Source organism: Myxocyprinus asiaticus, chromosome 25 (assembly GCF_019703515.2).
Source record: "Myxocyprinus asiaticus isolate MX2 ecotype Aquarium Trade chromosome 25, UBuf_Myxa_2, whole genome shotgun sequence".
NCBI classification, from domain to species: Eukaryota; Metazoa; Chordata; class Actinopteri; order Cypriniformes; family Catostomidae; genus Myxocyprinus; species Myxocyprinus asiaticus.
Genome location: NC_059368.1, coordinates 22,555,964 through 22,574,337, shown reverse-complemented (window position 1 = coordinate 22,574,337; position 18,374 = coordinate 22,555,964). Strand labels below are relative to the sequence as shown.

Here is an 18,374-nt window from a genome sequence, read left to right as displayed (position 1 = left end):
TGTTGTCAATTTAGCCAAGCTGAATTTGTGGGAAGTCTTTGCGAGCTCTCAGTTCAGGAATGAGGTGTGCATTAGTACAGGAGTTTTCAATCTGTAGACACCTGTCAAGGGAGGTGCAAGGTGCTTACACAAATGAATAAAAGAAATAACGGGAACTGCTGTGAATTATACAGGCCCATTTCAAGACATTACATGTGGTAACATCCTCTCAGTTCTACTATTGTTTTGAGAGCAAAATACAACAAAAAAGCAGAATGCATCACCCATGCCAAGCAGTACTGCACGAATGTCTGGTTCTTTCTCCTAAATAAATGTAATTTCAAATAAAACCGCTGCAGTGTCCGGATACTAATATCTCTGAGCTTATGTGCCAAAAGACCAAGGATTTTTTTATTGCTAAATCCTATCCCAAAGTATGATTTAACTAAATCCTCCACATTCATTTCTTGCATTAACGAAGCTGCTGATTCTATCGTTGTGATAATGACGCACTATTTAATCTTGTGTTTTTTTTTTTTTCTTTTATTCACACAATATGCTACTTTATTCTCATAATTTTGACTTTATGATCAAAATATTAAGACTTTAATCTCATAAAGTTACTTGAAACTTTATGAATTTAGTCTTGTAAAAGGCATGAAATGAGATTATTCTCAAAACATTTTGACTTTATTCTTGTAATACTATGACTTTAGGTGGTAGCTCTTGTAATACTATGACTTTAGGGGGGCAGTGGTAGCTCAGCGGTTAAGGCTCTGGGTTACTGATCAGAAGGTCGGGGGTTCAAGCCCTAGCACTGCCAAGATGCCACTGTTGGGCCCTTGAGCAAGGCCCTTGACCCTATCTGCTCCAGGGGCGCCGTATCATGGCTGACCCTGCACTCTGACCCCAGCTTAGCTGGGATATGTGAAAAAGAAGAATTTCACTGTATATGTGCAAATGTATAATGTGTGATAAATAAAGAAAATTATTATATTATTAAAAAATTTTATTATTATTAATTATTTAAAAAAAAATTATTAATTATTAATTATAATTATTAATAATGGCAGGTTACCACTTTTTACAGAGTAGCCTTTTGAATAGGTTCACCATGCATGAAAATTTAGCAATATGGATGCTTCGCCAGTGATTATGTTTTCATGAGAGCAGTATCAAACAGACAGCATAAAAAAATGGGATAGGGTGATATATGCAATGACATATGACAGAGGTCTTCTTGTTGCAACACCTGACATAACAAACCGTTGCACAACAAATGATGGAACAAAAAAAACCCCACGAGAAATCCGATCTGATCGTTCAGACTGAGACGCATTAACAAAAATCAGATTTTAATCAGATTTCATACCAACAACAAAGATGGTCTGAATCGGGATTGTGAAAATCGGATTCAAGGATTCATGTCAATTAGCATTCTCCAATGATAATAACATAATAACATAATGAGTGATTTTTTTTAGATAGGAAAACACTGACATTTCTGGTTTAGCAATAAGTAACAGGTAAAAAGTTGTGACTTTTCAGAAGGAAGGATTCATAGTTCTGAATTCTATTCTGGGTGTATGCTGTCACGGTACAGCGTAACCACACACAATCCGGTGTAACAGCATGGGCTTGTGACAAGGGGTAATTGCATTTGAGGTCATTCCCACAGTGTACTACATAATGGTGGGTGAGGGTGTGATCACACGCAGGTGGATGAGGGTGTGAGAAGTGAACTTCACAGCTTGTGGCCTTTGAGGGAGACAACAGGCAAACTGAGACAGAGCGTATGAGACTCACAGTAGCGGAGAGTCAATGGGGGCCGCGAGAGCGTACCTTCTCCCTATGATGAAACCAAAAACCATGAAGACCAGGATGATGGTACCAGCCACCGCCACCACCGCAATGATGATGACCGGGTTCTGCTCACTCGAAATGACTGTTGCTGCAAATCAAACACAAATAATCATAGAAGATATTACTGAACAAGAACAAGCTGTCAGCTGAAATCCTATAAACTTAGTTTACAATATGTTTAAAAAAAAGGATACAGCAGGATAGCTGAAAGGGATAGTTCTCCCAAAAATGAAATTTCTGAATTAATTGTTGACAATTAAATGATGACAGAATTTTAAATTTTGGGTGAACTATCCATTTATAGCAAAACTAAAACTATTTTAAATGTGTTGTGCTCAATTGAAAAGAGTAATGTAGCCATTCAAAAAGCATGGGACTGTTTGTAACCCCCTTTTTGAGGGGCTGGCTCTATTTTAGGGTCTTGCTGAGTGGACGGTTCTACTGTTTCTGAAAGTGGGCTTAATAGTTCCAGATGGAAATACACTGCCCTGCATTTGACACAATGACACATTCAGGTAAGTTTTTTTTGTTTGTATCCCAGATTCTAAAATACTGCACTCTTTGACAAACTGCAGAAAGAACAGAACATCTTATCAAATAAAATACAGTGTCTTAGGCAGAGTTTTATCTGGAAGAAAGTGGATATTTGCGCATTTGGAAGACACTTTTTTATCCAAAGCAACTTACAGCGTATTCAAGGTCTTCATCAGTATATGCGTCATTTTGTTATTCAAAATGTTTGTCTTGTTTTCCAGAAAATAAAATATTAAACATCCTTAAAAACGAGGTAAATTTACTTGAGAAGCAAAATGACAAGATATTAAGTCTTGCTTTCAGAGAGATCCAACAAAATGTTTTGATTTTTATTGTGATGTTTAGTGGTGTTTGGTGGTGTTCAGTAGCTGGACGAGCATGGTGTTAGCAATGGCAAAGTATAGTTTTCTTACTAAAGGCATCGATATACTTCCTACGAAATAAAAAAAAACGAATGGGTGTGATGTCATTTAGAACAAAATCTGTCCAAAAAGAGGTTTTTTTTGCGTTCGTTTCGGTGGTTCATAACAGCTCGCTGGGGCAATCTTTTAGGAAAAATTATTATCGGCTGCAAAGCACCTTCTTACTGTCATTGGTCCACATCATTGGTAGGTGTGACCTAGAGCTCCACCTACCTTGAGGCCGAAAGCTCATTCTGTGTGCAGTAGGTCAAAATCAGTCAACAGGAACACATCGGCGTGTAGAGTTATTAGCAAGCTGGTGCGAATTTACCTACATCTGTACGATCGTTTGCTTAGAGACATTTTCCAAGACTGTATCATGCTATTTTTTGTTTTGTTTAATTCGTCTAAAGGAATCAAATCTTCTCAAATACTCTCAAGTGCCCATTCACTCATGTGTCATTTGCAGCGAAAGCCATTCACACATCTGTCTGAAGTAAGATATGCCTCTATCATTATTCTTTTTTCTTTATTCTGCACATTAACACTTTTATACAGTCATATTTGCAGTTGTATCAGTGTCAACATAAATCACAATAACAGAGTTTAACCGGCGCATATTATGGCCACATATAGAGTGTTGGCGCATTAGCGTCATGAATTCATAATACAAAAAAGACAAATTAAACATTTTCTTTTGCATATATATTACTTTAAATCATCATTGAGTGGTTAAAAAAGCTTCTTTTACTGACCTCATGTGAATTCTACTCATAGATTGATAACACATTTTAATGTCTCATTAGTTAGGTTTTACTGAGCGTCCTCATATTTAAATGTACTTCTAAACGCCTCTCACAGCAGTGTGGCAGGTGTCTGAATGTTCGGAAATAGTATATTGTTGCTCGGCCACTTAGAACTTCTTTTTACCCCTAAATGAAGAAAGAATAAGAACTTCTCCGGAAATATATCGGGGCCTTTAGTCTTTTGGTCTTGTTTATTTATTTTTCATTTCATAATTTTACATTTATTTGGCAAGTTTTTTTTTTTTTTTTTTTTTTTTAAGCGTAAACCTTACCACGTTTTGTTAGATTTTTCCTGAAAACAAGACAAGTCTTGCAGTTTACTTCTCAAGTAAATGTATTTTGTTTTAGGGATGTTTAGACATTTCACTGGAAAACAAGTCCAAAATACTGAGTAAGAAAATCATTTTTGCAGAGTGGGAATCTAATCCACAACCTTGGAGCTGTTAGTACCATGTTGAGGTACAGAAACACCATGGCAATTACTTTTAATCGGATGGAATGTAAAGCAAAACCTAACTAAACTGGAGCCAAATTTGCAGAATTAGCGCTTGCTAAATTTTAAGAAAAAATTAAAAAAATAAAATTAAGATAATAATAGCTTCAAAATAGCCGTTTCACATACTGGTTTGCTCACCAGATCCAGTGGATTCTTCCTTGGTGGTGACTTCTAGTCTGGGACAGAATGCGCCGTATCCTGCGGCGGTAAACGCCCGGATTTGAAAGACATACACTGTGCTTGGCTTCAGATTGTTGACTGTGGCTGAAGTCGACTTTGTCTTAATGGTGGAGTAAATGCGATTCTTCTGGTCCTTCAGGTAAAAAAAGAACAAAAAAAATAGCAGTCTTGTCAAAGGCTATCAAAAGCACAACATTTAAAAAAATTTTACAGAGAGGGGTGGTTACGCTCAAGTGTTTGGCAGCCAATACTGGAGCATTTGGCCCTTTTCACATGTAAAGAGTTCAAGCAGAGGCAATATCACAGAATTTTACCCATAACCTAGGTAACCAGAAGCAAGCTGTTTTTGATGAGCGGGCACTTCATTTACAAATGGAATGTCAAAGAGAGCTTTCGAAAAAACACATGCACACCCACACACAGTGTAAGGGGCAGTTCATACCGAACATGCCTGAGCATCTTTCTGCATCCTGCAAGTTATTATTATTATTCTTTTTTTTTTTATGTAAATATACATTAGCTGGATGTTTTAGATTGTTGTGCCACGTTTCACTTGCGCAGCGTCTTGCACAGAAGTGACATTGTTTTAGAAGCCATATCAAGTTAAAAACAGCTTTTAGATTTTAAAAAAAGTGTATAAAGACACCTGTGTCCTGTTCTATTCGTTGCTCGGCATCTAGATTTTTTTGGTGCAAATTCGCATTCAATATGTGCAGTCCCTGGCTTAATCCAAATTCGTATACTATCCATTTTATATTGGCAGGATTAGTGCATCAACAATCATAGCATGTTGAAATTAGTATGTTGTAAATTTTTGGTGGATTTTGGTTGTTAAACTTTTTCATTTGTAAAAAAATGGAGAAGAATGGCAGATAATTTTTCTAAAGTTGGAGTTTTGTGGCTTTTAGTCCATGTCTATTAGATTTGAAGCCATCATCTACATTTAGCAGATATATAAACTTACAATGTACATGCTTAGTTATCTTGAATAAATAACTAAAAATATTGATGACTCATGCTGCACTGCACTGATTTCTGTCTAATCTGCTTTCAAGAATGAGAATGTCCCTCCCGCTAATACCATGTGCAACCAACTAGCAAATAGCAAATCATAGCTCAGTACTGTGATGCAATTAAAAACTATTGGCAATTTAAAAAAGAAAAGGGACGTACCCTTCAATAAACAGTATCTCACCCAAACTTCCTGTTTCAATAGGAAATACATCAACACAGGAAACAAAACTGTGCATATCAAGACATGTAATGCAGTCTTTAAGTGTATGGATTTAGCTGTGTGTTAACACATCTGTGACATCATGACACAACAAAGCTCCATCAGTAACAAATATTTTTCCACAGATCAGTAAATTATTTCTCCTGGACATCAGCAGAAAAAAAGTTGAATTAAATGCCACAGGCTGTTAAGAGTGAAGTCAAGCTTGCTTCTAATTTTCAAACTGGACACACTACATGCAGGGAGAGCTGCTCAGCAGACTGGTCCTGCTTTCACATTGCCTAAGAGACTGGAACCCAACCGGCCAAGCACTGAGGCCCACTAAGCGAATGTACTGGACCTTTCTGCTCATGCTTGGCTAGCTGACATATGAGTTTGAGTGTAGACACTATGAAGCTCTGCTTTATAATGGATTTGAGGGGATTCAGCAAGAGGCGGCCAATGTAGGAGAGCTGGCTGAGGTTAGGTGAAGGAAATTAAATGTGTGTGTGTGTGTTTGGGACTACACTCCTGATTAATGTTTTAGTGACAGAGCGTGCATGCCTGCAAGGGATTGTGGGTTGTTTTTCAATTGAACAGATGCTCAGGTAAAATCTCAGGCATTAAGAAGTTGGTGTGCCTGTTTGCGTGTTTCTGTCTAAAGTGGTCTTAGATGTGCATGAGAGCAGCTGTAGTAATCTAAGCTGAACCTGTATATGTTAATGTATATGTTTGCATGGGCTCAGTGAAAGACCTCAGTCTAATTAAAATCTTATGAGTGTCTAATTCATTATAACAATTAGAGGGTAAGGATCCAGAGCGTTTGACCGCAAGCTATATGCACTGAGAATGCAAATCACCATGCAGGAGAGGACGGGTTGCATGAGTATTGGGATGCTTACAGGCAGGTAGACACACAGTCATTCTCTCTTTACCACCCGTCTCTCAATTTCTGAATCACACACACACACACATACATTCATGAATAGCTTGTGCTCTGGGGCGGGTGGTGTGTACTCACTTTCTCATAGTACTTGATCTCATATTCGGTGATGACGCCATTGGGCTGCTCTGGCTCCTGCCAGGAGAGCTGAACGCTGTGCTGCTGGACTCGCTCCTTTATTACCTCGCTCACCTGAGATGGGGCTAAGAGAAATAAATAATAATTATTACTTTTTTACTCTTTATACTTAATTACTCTTTATAATTACTCTGTGATTTATTACTCTGTCAAGTGACTATATTTTGTATATACCATATTTTGTACATAATTCTCCCCCCATTATATTTTGTTTTCTCATAATGTATTTATTTTTACCTTCCCTTTATTTTCTCTTTTATTTCCTATACGTAGCATTATTTATTTATTTTCGACATATTTCAGCACATTTACTTTAACGGTACAAATGTTTTTGGTAATATTGTCATTCAGAAGTTCGGTCAGAAGTTCTGTTGGAAGGAAGGAAGATTGGAAGAAAGTTTGGAAGGAAGGACATTTGTTTGTTTGTCTGTTTGTGTTTGTTTGTAAGAAAGAAAGATATTGTTTGCATATGTAGAAATATTACAAATAAAAAAGTATGACATGACAGTCAACCCCTTACTGTGCCAACATCTTATATCTTATATATTCATATACACATGAACAAAATACGCTATTCCACTGCATTAATGCAAATTCAGTGCCTGCTTGACAAATACACACAAACACACACTTTTATGTGTCTCAGTCACTACTGCAGCTCTGATGAATATTTACTTGGTGGCTCCTAAATGTTTACACCTCATAATGGAAATTTCAATTACCGAGCAAACAGCGGAAGACAGCCTTATCCCAGTCAGAGTAAAACTGCAACGTCTGGCTTATGAATGTCAGTTAAGTCAAATTAATTCTGCCGACGCAGACGGAAGCGTCTCTTAAATCCCGCAGATGGGTGAGCCCTTCCAAATGCTTTTTAGAGACAAATGTACTTGTAACCCAGCCATCGTGTTCCCCGGCATCTCATTTTTTCCCTCCCTTTAGCGTCACTTCCCAAACAGTCTGTATATTCTTTTTATTTATTTATTTATTTATTTTTTGCCAGTGTGCTGTAATTGTCAATCAATTACAAAGTTATTGTACTCTGTACATTGGCTTGGTATTATATTTCTAACTGCTGTATTAATTTAAAATGAGAAGCTTGTGGGAAGCTGAAATTAAATTTCTTGTTTTTAATAACCTCAGAAATAAGATCCATTAAAATCTCACAAGGTAACCTTTGGCTGAGGACATTTTGGAATATGTGTATGGAAATGTAGCACTGATGCATATAAACCATAATGAGTGTCCACTCTCACTGGACATCTGTTAATGTAGGAAAAGAGAGAATTCCCTTAAGTAGATGGAATGGAAAAAGAGAATTAGTCTTTGAGAGGAATTTGCTGATCCGTGTGTGTGAGCAAAAGAAAGTCAGAGACACAGAGTGATAGATACGGGGATGTCTCCATATCATGCTGCGTGATCTAGGATCACAAAGGATCCAGGGTCACGACCCTGTTTGACCCAGGATTTTGTTTCGAAGCTGACCTCATGATAATGAGTGATTAATGATTAAAACCTCATTACGGGCTATCGCAGTGGCTGATGGTACCATGGATGGAAGCACAGGCCCAAAACTGCAACAGTTAAATTGTGTTTTGACATATATAGTGTAATCCATCTAAAACAATCTAATTTGCCATCGAGAACTGAAGGTAAGCCGTACTAACTCTCTCTCTCTCACACACACTCACACACTCAGAAGTGACTACAGCAGCCAAATTCCTCAGACCTCCCTAAGAGCCTATTCACTGAAAACTATTAGCTACCATTTAACATGCAATCATGGAGATGTATTTAGGAGTCTGTTACATGCACAAAATCTTTTTGAACTCTATTCTGTTGCTCAGTTGGAAACTACTGTATTGGGCTGATGGAGAAACTGGCTATTGTATGGGAGTGATTTCCTATTTTCAGCTGTAGTCAAAGGAGTTTGAATATCTCTGAATATATGTTTGTTTTCCACCTCTGTCCACATTCATTGTATGCAGAGGGTGTCAATTACCCATGAGGAGTGGGGCAATGCAGGCAGAACACAGCCATTTAAAGAGCACACTTGTACACCACAGAACCAGTTGTACTGGAATAATTGGATCTTTTGCCCCTTTTAAGTGACTGCTCTTTCCATAGTGGTTCGTAGGAGATGCTAAACTGTCTCTCGGAGTAATAGCCGCAGCCCTCTTAACATAATATGGGACATAAAAGTTGCTGCTATTTCTATAGTATTACTTCTCCTGTAGAGCCTTGAACATGAAGTGTTTCCTTGTTATTCTAAGACTCTACTAATCAGCACACACTCCTTTTGAATATACACTATATAAACAAACATACACTTCTCTCAGGATCTCTGAGGTACATTTCTGTTGACAAGTAAATCTGTTAGTCACTTGTATTTACTTGTTCTCATGAAAGGACTCAACTCTGGCCATAAGCAAACAAACAAACATTTGCTAGTTTTGACAAGAATGATTGCCACTTGTTAACATGTAATCGATTGTTGTCTTGTTGAAATAAGAGCAGTGAGTCATTGTAACTTCACAAAACCACAAAATCTGATTCAACATTTTCCAGGCTCTGTTCTTTGCTATAAAGAGGCTAAATTTTGAGACACCAAATTCCACTTTTCAGATGTTCCTCAGTTCCTTCTTTAGTACATCAGATGTGTTAGTGTAGAAACCAAAGCAGAAAGAAATTTAAATTACGAGATCGATCTATCTGTCCGTCCATCCATCCATCCGTCCGTCCATCCACCCATCCATCCATCCATCCATCCAAAATGTCACACATGGAAGTGACAATCTAAATATCTAACAACTGATTGAATTAAACTCCTTTTCACATTTGACATCATATATGACAGAGATCAAACTTTCATAATAAACAGCAACCAGGAATGGCCGGCATCCCTTCTCCACTGAGAACTCGCTGGGTAATTGAGAATCGAGCGGGGTGACAGCCCTCATATCGACTCAAATCTGCTAGCTGGAAGAGAGACCCTGAGTTCAGTGTTAATATGGAGGAAATGTGTCCCTCACTGCCTCGCCGTTGCACCTTCCCCGCGGTATGTTTAACCACTGCCCTATAACAATCATTAATGACATGCTTACCTCAGAGCGAGTCAACCCACTCCCCCTTTTATCGCACGTAAGGGCCTAGCGCAGCAGAAAATTTTATAATTGTTTCATCTGTCCTAAAGCGAAAGTGTGAGAGGGAAAATGTTTTGTGTGCAGTGGCTGGGTGACATAAAAGCAGATATTAGTGACCTTCTTCAGATTCATTATGCATAAGTTAATTCAAACAGAAGCAAGCTTCTATCATGTTCTGCATTAGAATACATTAGGGATACATTATGCCTGTATGTTTTTATATACTTTTGGCTCCTTTTATCTCTCTCTCCCTTCCTCTGTTAGCTGGCTGTGGAGCTTCTAGAATACATAAAAGTGAAAAGCACTAGAATGCCATTTCATTATGTAAGAGAAGTTATTTCCCTCTCTGCCTTGCTTGCACAGTTTTAACTTTGAAGTATTTTAATTATCTAGCCACTTAAGTCAAGGCTGACACTCTCACGTCCATGATTTCTTTTCATCCAGCTCAAAACTATCAAAGAACTCAGCTGCTAAGCGCTTATCAAGAGACCCAGAATGAAACGACTCTACAAACATGCTCTGGACTGCTGCATTGCAGTTTTCTTTCTTTGAGGGAATACAGGTGAAGGAAGAACAGAAGTTTCATTTTTGCAATATGATGTGTGAGACTGATTATAGTTTGATGCATGACTAAAGAAAAACTGCACACACCGGGTGGGGCTTTAGGGCGGTGAGTGGGTTGTCCTCTCTGAGGATTCCAGTCTTTAGATGGATTTTTTATATATCTCTCGGCTGGAGCATGGGTCTTTATTAGAGCTGGGCCTCCCGCAGACGGCTTTTCCAGAGGCCTATGAAAACATCACGATCTGCGATAGAGCTCTCGCTGGATGGACACTAACGAGGGCTGACGTAATCGACATTACTTAGTGTGACATTTTGACTCTGAAGAGGAAAAGAAAAAAAGGACCCACATTCAATGTTTGGCATCTCCCAAGAAAGAGAAGGGGTGTGTGTATGAATGGGTGTGAAAATGAATATGTGAAAGGAGAGACAGAAAGTGCTGGAGTTAGATCTGCCTCATTATTGCCCCAGGCTACCACAAAGAGTGTGCACGTTTGAGTGTGTGTGTGTGTGTGTGTGTGTGTGTGAGAGAGAGAGAGAGAGAGAGAGAGAGAGAGAGAGACTGATGCTGCTAGCTTCATAAGCAAGGAGAGGAGAATTCATTCCATCAGCAGAGGCTCAGTGATTCTGAAAATAAAGCAAGCAGAAGATGATGGCCCGCCGTTTTGATGAATGTTGAGGGAACTGGCAGAATTGGCGTGACAAGGTTTTCTCTTATGCTGTCTTGTGCTCTCGCTCTCTCTACCCCTGTCTGTCCCTCGACCCCTGGCCCAGGCATCCTCCCGCTCCACACAACCAAACAGAAATGTGCTTTCCCAACCACCGTTAGTGAGAGCTTTGTCACTTTCAGTTAGAGCGGGACCAGAGGGACGCTCTGATTCGGTGCTCCACACAGGAACCGCTCAAGCTGCTAAGTAAAGCTTTTATTTCTCTCAGGGATCAAAGCCCAAGCATTTTGGCAAACCGTGAGATGATTTAGAAGTGAAAAGGCCAGTGAAACTCACTCTTACAACTAAATGTGAGTCTAGTCTGCTTGGTGTTTCCTTTAAATTAAGTAAATGTTAGTAACAGATACAAATTGTTTGTTTTTGTCCTACAACCTTTTGAAATACTGTGTACAGATTGGCTGTAATATTTGAAGAGCTTAAAAACTCCCATATCTCCAGGGCCGCATTTAAGTACTTCGAGGCCCTAGGGCTTACAGTTTTGCTGGGCCCAGCCAGTCGTCCTGACCATGTGCTACACTGTTGTGCACAGTCTCCATGTTTACATCAGCGTCTCCCTCCAACGACTGTCATTCCTTATGTCCCTTTTGGTCTTCTGCCCATTATGACAACCTTTTAAAAAAGGTGTTTTTGTTATGAGGAAAGTTTTGTCTTAGGATTTTAAACTTTCTTGAAGGGCTTTAGAGAGAAGTAGAATCCACACTTCACAAGCAGCCAGCCAGGCAGAATCTGAGACCAAAATCTGTTCATTCATTGGCAGATCTGATCGATAAAAATAATTAATCTTAATCAATCTTACTGTACGTGAGCCTCTAAAACATGCAAAACACCTCTGTATGATGTGAAAATCATGCCGGCTTCTTTCAATATTGTGACTGCCCACTGATAGCATATCTTCAGCCCCGGGTTCATATAAACAGCCCAGCTGTCCCATGCTGTGAGCTCTGTCATGAGTTTGGAATGGCATTCACTTGTGCAGCCAATGGAATGCCTGGTACCTAATGGGGAGCTGCTGAAGACCCACTCCAGACTTCCTCACACAAATAAGAGTCCAGCGTCGGCAGCCTATTATCATCCATTACTGCTCCCACTGCACCCTCTGACCTATACATGCAGAGCCACGTGACCCTATCAGATCCATTCATTTACTTGCATATAATCATACAGTGTTGCTTTCGCAAAATTGGCACTGTGCATATATCATATTGCCATGGTTCCCAACTGGTTTTGATTTTGACCCAAACAGTCCCAAAACTGTTTATCATACAGAAGTAAACAAAAATGTACTTCAAACACTTTATTAATATATTAGTTAATTTATCGTGATTACTTTTATGGAAATTAACATTTTTATTTAATTAAAATAATGATTTTACTTATTATCTACTAAATTGTCCTTATTTGGAGGTCTTTCTCAGTAAATATTAATAAGTGATTAATTTAATTAATTGGCACATAATGTGACTAATTTGATATCAAATTTTAATTGACTGACTGCCTTAATATTAATCAGTATTACTGTGAGCTGCATACACCTCAAAAATGTTAAACTAAAAATGTTACTTAAAAAAACTTGTGTTTTTTATTCAAATCAAAAACGTTTTTTACATCACTGACACACCAACTGAAGAGAGCAGAATCAAGTAGAAACTTCTTAAGGTAAAAATTGCAGGTTACCACTTTTTACAGTGTATGCCCAACAATATGCAAAATTATTAATGCAACATAGGCATAATAGAAAGGTTTAGTATTTTATTTTATTTTACTTCATATAGTTTTGTTCATTGTTTTCAAGGATGAGGGCATGTCACACAACCTGTCCATGTTAGCAACTGTCAAATGTGGCTAGCTTTCACCAAGTAACAGATTATTCTGCAGCAAATAAAACGTAATGTGCAGCCTTTTGACGTCAACATTTTATTATTTCTATTTAGCATAGTTTTTCCCCTGCTTTTCACGATCCTATCCCATTTTGGGTCTCGATCCCCACTGCTGAGAGACACTGTTAAATAGGATGCATGCAGCACACACTGTATAAAATGCCTGTGGTTTCATGCAGTATGTTGTCTTTGTGATAATTTTTCTACTACATTACAAAGAACATACTTTTTTGTATTACAAACACACAGACATCTGGTCAATAACTTCTAATATTAAAGCAAAAACGATTTGAAGGGTAACATACATAAATATTATGAGAAATCATTCTCAACAAAGAGATGGCAGAATTACGTTCTAATTTTCTAGATGAGGAATCATTAAGGAAGAGAATGAGTGATGTCCTCGCACATCCCTTAGTCTCTGCTGTGGGTAAAGAGAGACGAAATAGAAATTGCGTGATTATGACAAGATTCCCATGTGCTGGATAAGACAGCGTTCTGGATTTTAACAGGCTACTCGGCATCCCCTCCACTCAAGCATGATGGCCTCAGCCATAAGCACCTCATCATCTCCACAATACACACATCAGCACTCCCATGTTCAATTCCCAACTCCACCACAGCATCCATTCGAGAAAACCCTCAGACCACTTCTGATATTATGTGGCCCACCTGCTGCCAAGAGCCGCCCAAGTGACTTGCCAACAAGTCACCAATCAAAATCAATCTTCTGATTAACAACTGGCCAACAGATAAAGAAGCGAATGTAAATTTGCTCTAGATTTGAGAGCGATTTCTGCATGCTCGTTTTGGAAATAAATTACAAGATCTAAAATACGAGACTGAGGCTTGGGGGAAATGTGATTTCTTGAGAATTATTCATGTTTTATTTTAGCTGTACTTCACTGGAAGTTCACTCGTGCTGAGACTGGCCTCTGCTTTGAGTGTGTACACACACATATACACAAATGTGCATGCCTCACTCTAATTACAGACTTTGCAGCGAAACACAGACAACAGTGGTGGGGTTATGGGGTTGTGATGTAATCATAAAAATATGCCAGAGTCCTTCACGACCCCTCTCACTGGCCGTTTTATACAATGACTCCCAAACACACAGACCATTGGAGCGAATACCCAACCCTGAGAGATGCAACTGAAATGAGGGATGAACATCCCGGGATGGAGGCCAATTTTGCCCTATTCTTCCAGCTTATCTGCTGCCAACCTGACTTTTGGCTATACAATAAGCTACAAGACTACAAGACATTCTCTGAGCCACGCAGCGAGCCCACACTTGTTAAAATCCTGTGTGCTTTTTATCGTTCGTCTTAATAAAACAGAGGTTATGTGACGATTCACAATTGAAGCGCTCACTAAACAGGCAGAAGGACCCCAACCTTCTCATCTCAGTGAAATGCCAAAGTAATGCCTGAGGCCCATGCAATTTACACACACACACACACACACACACACACCGGTGCGCTGGTTGCATATCTGAGCCCCAGCAGAACTGAAATGCTAAGATTATTCACAAAACAAGCTGTGCTTTAAACTGATGTTTTTTTTTTTTTTTTCAGGGTCAGAGAAATATTGCAAAAGCTAATATTTTAGATTTTGCATGTGTTCCAAGGCCAATTATCTATCTATCAAGCTGTCTATCTGTCTCGATGTCTCTTGACTCTTTTCTTGTGCTGAATAAATCTTACGTTTGGCACCTGAGTGATGAATATTAAAATCTCAAACTAAAACTGCATGAGCGTTTCCAAGAATGATGGTATCATAAAAAGCCATTTATTATTCCAAAACCTCTGTCATCAAGAATACAATCATATTAATCAGACCTCATATGCTCTTTAATCACAGTCTGGATGCTGTCCACTTTGGTGGAACCCAATCCAGAGACCAAATCTGAGCGGGGGAACCGTGTTTTTTGTATTTTCACTAGTTACATGCTTTCCTTTGATTAGGGCTTGTGTGAGCGCCAAGTTTTAGTCACTCACAGAGAGTTGACTAAACTGAAAATCAGGGTCATTGATCTTTCTTAAAAGAACATGTAGCCTAGAAAGACTTATCACATGAAAAAGTTATCTTATGCATATGGAAATATGACCACATAGGCTGATCAGACCTTTTTGCATTCACAGATTCTTACACTCCCTGATGGGAGGTGGAATTAGAATCACACAAAACAAGCATGTGCAATTATTGGATGGCCTTGCCTGCATGCCTGCTTTCTAAGACAGTGAGTGATGAAGAGAAAGGGAAGAAATGGAAAAGAGAGGTAGGTCTGTATGTGATGTTTTATTTGGCCTAAACACAGCAATCAGAGGCAGAGAGAGGGACACATCTGCAAAGACCTGGGCATGCTCGGTTAAAGCCAAATTGGCATCAAAGGGAGCGAGGTAGGTAGAGAAAATAGGAGAGAGAGACAGATGAGAGATTGAAGGGTAAGAGAGGACTGCTTGTTCAACAAACACTCAAATTCTGCTTGTAGACAGAGAAAATATTAAATGAAAAACAGAGGAGGCTGTCTGGGCCTTAAAACCAAACAAAGAAAATACTTTTTTACTTTCACAAAGCAGGCAAATTTATTTTCCACCCTACGGAGTGGACCCATACTCCTGTCCTCCCTCTCACTTTTTAATGACCTCTTGTTATCCTGCAAGTGATGGAGATATTTTTTTTTTTTTTTTTTTTTTTGCTAAGGTTGTTGTCACGTTTACTTCACACAGATGCATGGTGACACTCACTCAGGTCTCGTGGTTAACATATCTGCTCACGGACATTCAATACAGGCACTCATTCAGGCGAACACACCTGGAAACATATAGATACAGCCACACATCATATGATATTTATGAATTTTGTGCAGGTGTGTGTGTTTCTGGTAAGTAACTGTATGCTACAAGGTGCCCAAGGTTAGTAGTTTTGAATTTTAATTTATATTTTTTAGTTATATTGTCTAGAATCTTTTTTATCCTCGTAGGGAAATTTTCTTTCAGTGGATTTGAGCATGGGCATTCTTTAGAATAGAAAGACATGAAAAAAATGAAAGATCTCAACATCTATGAAATTTCAACAAGAGCACTAAGATATTAGATATGTATATTAGATATGTATTTATAATTTAAAAAATGTATTTTCAAATACACTGAGCTCTATGGAGTGAAGCTTCAGCGCTACCCCCAGCACCGTGTCCCATCAAGCGTTGTAACAGGTGCTCAAAGTTCAAAGAATTTCAACTTTGTATCGTTGCCTTTGGCCTTTAGAAGCGTCAACCAATGGTTAACGGACAATTTACATAATGTACACAAAGTTTGTCTTTGTAATGACAGGTCTGACTATCCGACTAATTTTTACACATGCTTTAACCTCAATGATGATGATTTTTGATGAATACAAAGCAACAAGAAATATTTTAAAACAGCCGAACATTATTAAGAGATATTGAATGTCTCATAATTTATTTCTATTCATTAATAGGCTTTTTATGATATTGTTACAGAGCATCCCAAAACATCTTTAATTACTTTATATCCACCACGAGAATCCCAAGAAGCTCTATAAGTCTGAAGTATGTATATTGCAATGAATGTATCATTTTGTCAGGACTTTTTAGTTTTACACCAAAATACACATTTTCAATGTTTACTCTGTACACCTCCCGCTTTCCTTGCCAAGCCAACTTTTAAAATCACCATTCCGTTACACTATCTGTAACACTTTCATGTGGAGTTCAAAGTGGCCCTTCGGTTTTTCCGGTATATTTAGTTTTTATTTTAGGTTTAGTATTCTTTACGGCTACCAAATTAACATGTTAATTAAGATTATTTAAATATTTATCTAATCTGAAATAATGGCTCAGGAATTCTCAAACTTTTGATCTGAGACCCATTTCTTAGCTTAATTTTTTATGACCCCACAACCCCACCCCACCCACGTAACTTAATTAAGCTTTACACTTTAGACAAACTGCATGCTGTGCTCAGCTGAGTAAACCTTGCTCATATTTGTTCTGGCTATTCCAGCTAACATGCCCAATAAATTCCACAATCACATAAATGTCATGGACATGCATTACAACAAATTTGTAAACTTCACAATGGGCTTGCTTTGTGATGAGTCTGGCTTTGTTCATCCCGGCTGCAGTGAGCAGACTTTGATGGATGGTCATCTTGACAAACGGCAAACTAATTCCAGACATGCTCACAGACCATCTCCCACCAGCTGTTCGTCTACCACTGTGGCTAACGTTGTGCAAGACTTCTGCCTGAGTCAAGCGGATGTGAAATGTGTTTGTTTGCATGTATCTGTCATCGCAGGTGAACAGCCCTATGATTTTTACGTCTCATCTGGACTTGACATCTTCTTTACAAACGCATTGTGACAAAAAACACAGCGTGAAGGAATCACTTCGATGACACACAGCTGTGTATGAAGAGCTGCCACATAGCTCTTTTAACTTTGTTTAGACAAAGCCCTGTCGGTACTTGCAGATGTACTGTCTCTCAGAATTTATTCCAAACGCTCTTGCTTCTGTTGGCCTGTGATATTACTGTGTGCTGATGGTCCATCAGATTACAAATAATGAGGTCCAGAAAGAGCCGCTACTCTGTTCTGTTAGCGCACATAAACTTGCGTTGATTGTGATTAATGTCGAGATGAAATGGAACCAGAAACAGATTTGTTAATGAGACTTCCCACTGAAAAAAAAAAAAAAAAAACGATACAGTGCAACTCTGTGGATTTTCAGTGGTTAGTCCATAGATCGTGATTCCTAAAACAATCTGTTTTGATCGCACCTGTAATGATGATTTGTTATCAATTAACAGGATGTTTATAATACTCTGAATGTGATGATTCATGGCCCAATTAACTTTGGCTCTGGGAAACAGACTTTTTGAGGGAACTGTACAATGTAACGGTCGCTCAAAGTTCAAGCTGATTTCAGTGCCTTTATTCTTCCCTTTGGTTTTGTTCTCGCTGGCCTGAGAATAGGGTGATCAGAATGAGAAAAAGCTGATTATTCTCTCTGAAGAGAGGAAGATTCTCGTATCCATCAGGCTCACTTTAGTGTGAGAACCTGTGAGTTGCTGACGGATCCTCTACAAGCTAAAACAAAGCTCTCTCTCTACTTACTCAACCGTGGTTTATCAAAACACTCCTCTTTCACTCTTTCTCACTAAATGAGTCAAACCAAAAAACATGAGAGCCTTTGCCAACTTTTTACATGTTCTCTCAGCTAACCTGAAACCTGGAACCTGTACTAGTCAGGTCCAGAAGTCAGAGACCACTAGTTAAAATGATTCTATTGTGCATACTCCTAATTTATTATCAATGATAGAATGCACTCAAGCTGGCATGGACTCCACAAGTTTGTGCAAAACCTGTTATGTTTTCCCAGCATGATTTGAGAATGTTCCAAAATACATCTTTTGTACATCAGTGGAAGCAAGGAAACTTAACCTTTCATTCAAAGGAGTTAACATGGTCAATGTCACACATTTGCTAT

At 38.6% G+C, this 18,374-nt stretch overlaps 1 protein-coding gene across 1 annotated transcript in view; it reads right to left on the bottom strand.

Moving 5' to 3' along the window:
* Positions 1–18,374, bottom strand: part of LOC127415932 (ephrin type-A receptor 7-like) — a 103,585-nt gene that overhangs the window by 18,351 nt on the left and 66,860 nt on the right. The window contains exons 6-8 of the mRNA XM_051654949.1: positions 6,494–6,618; positions 4,218–4,392; positions 1,822–1,930 (exon numbers count right to left, since the gene is read on the bottom strand). Coding sequence (XP_051510909.1) covers positions 1,822–1,930; positions 4,218–4,392; positions 6,494–6,618 — 409 coding nt within the window. The remainder of the gene's footprint in view (positions 1–1,821; positions 1,931–4,217; positions 4,393–6,493; positions 6,619–18,374) is intronic.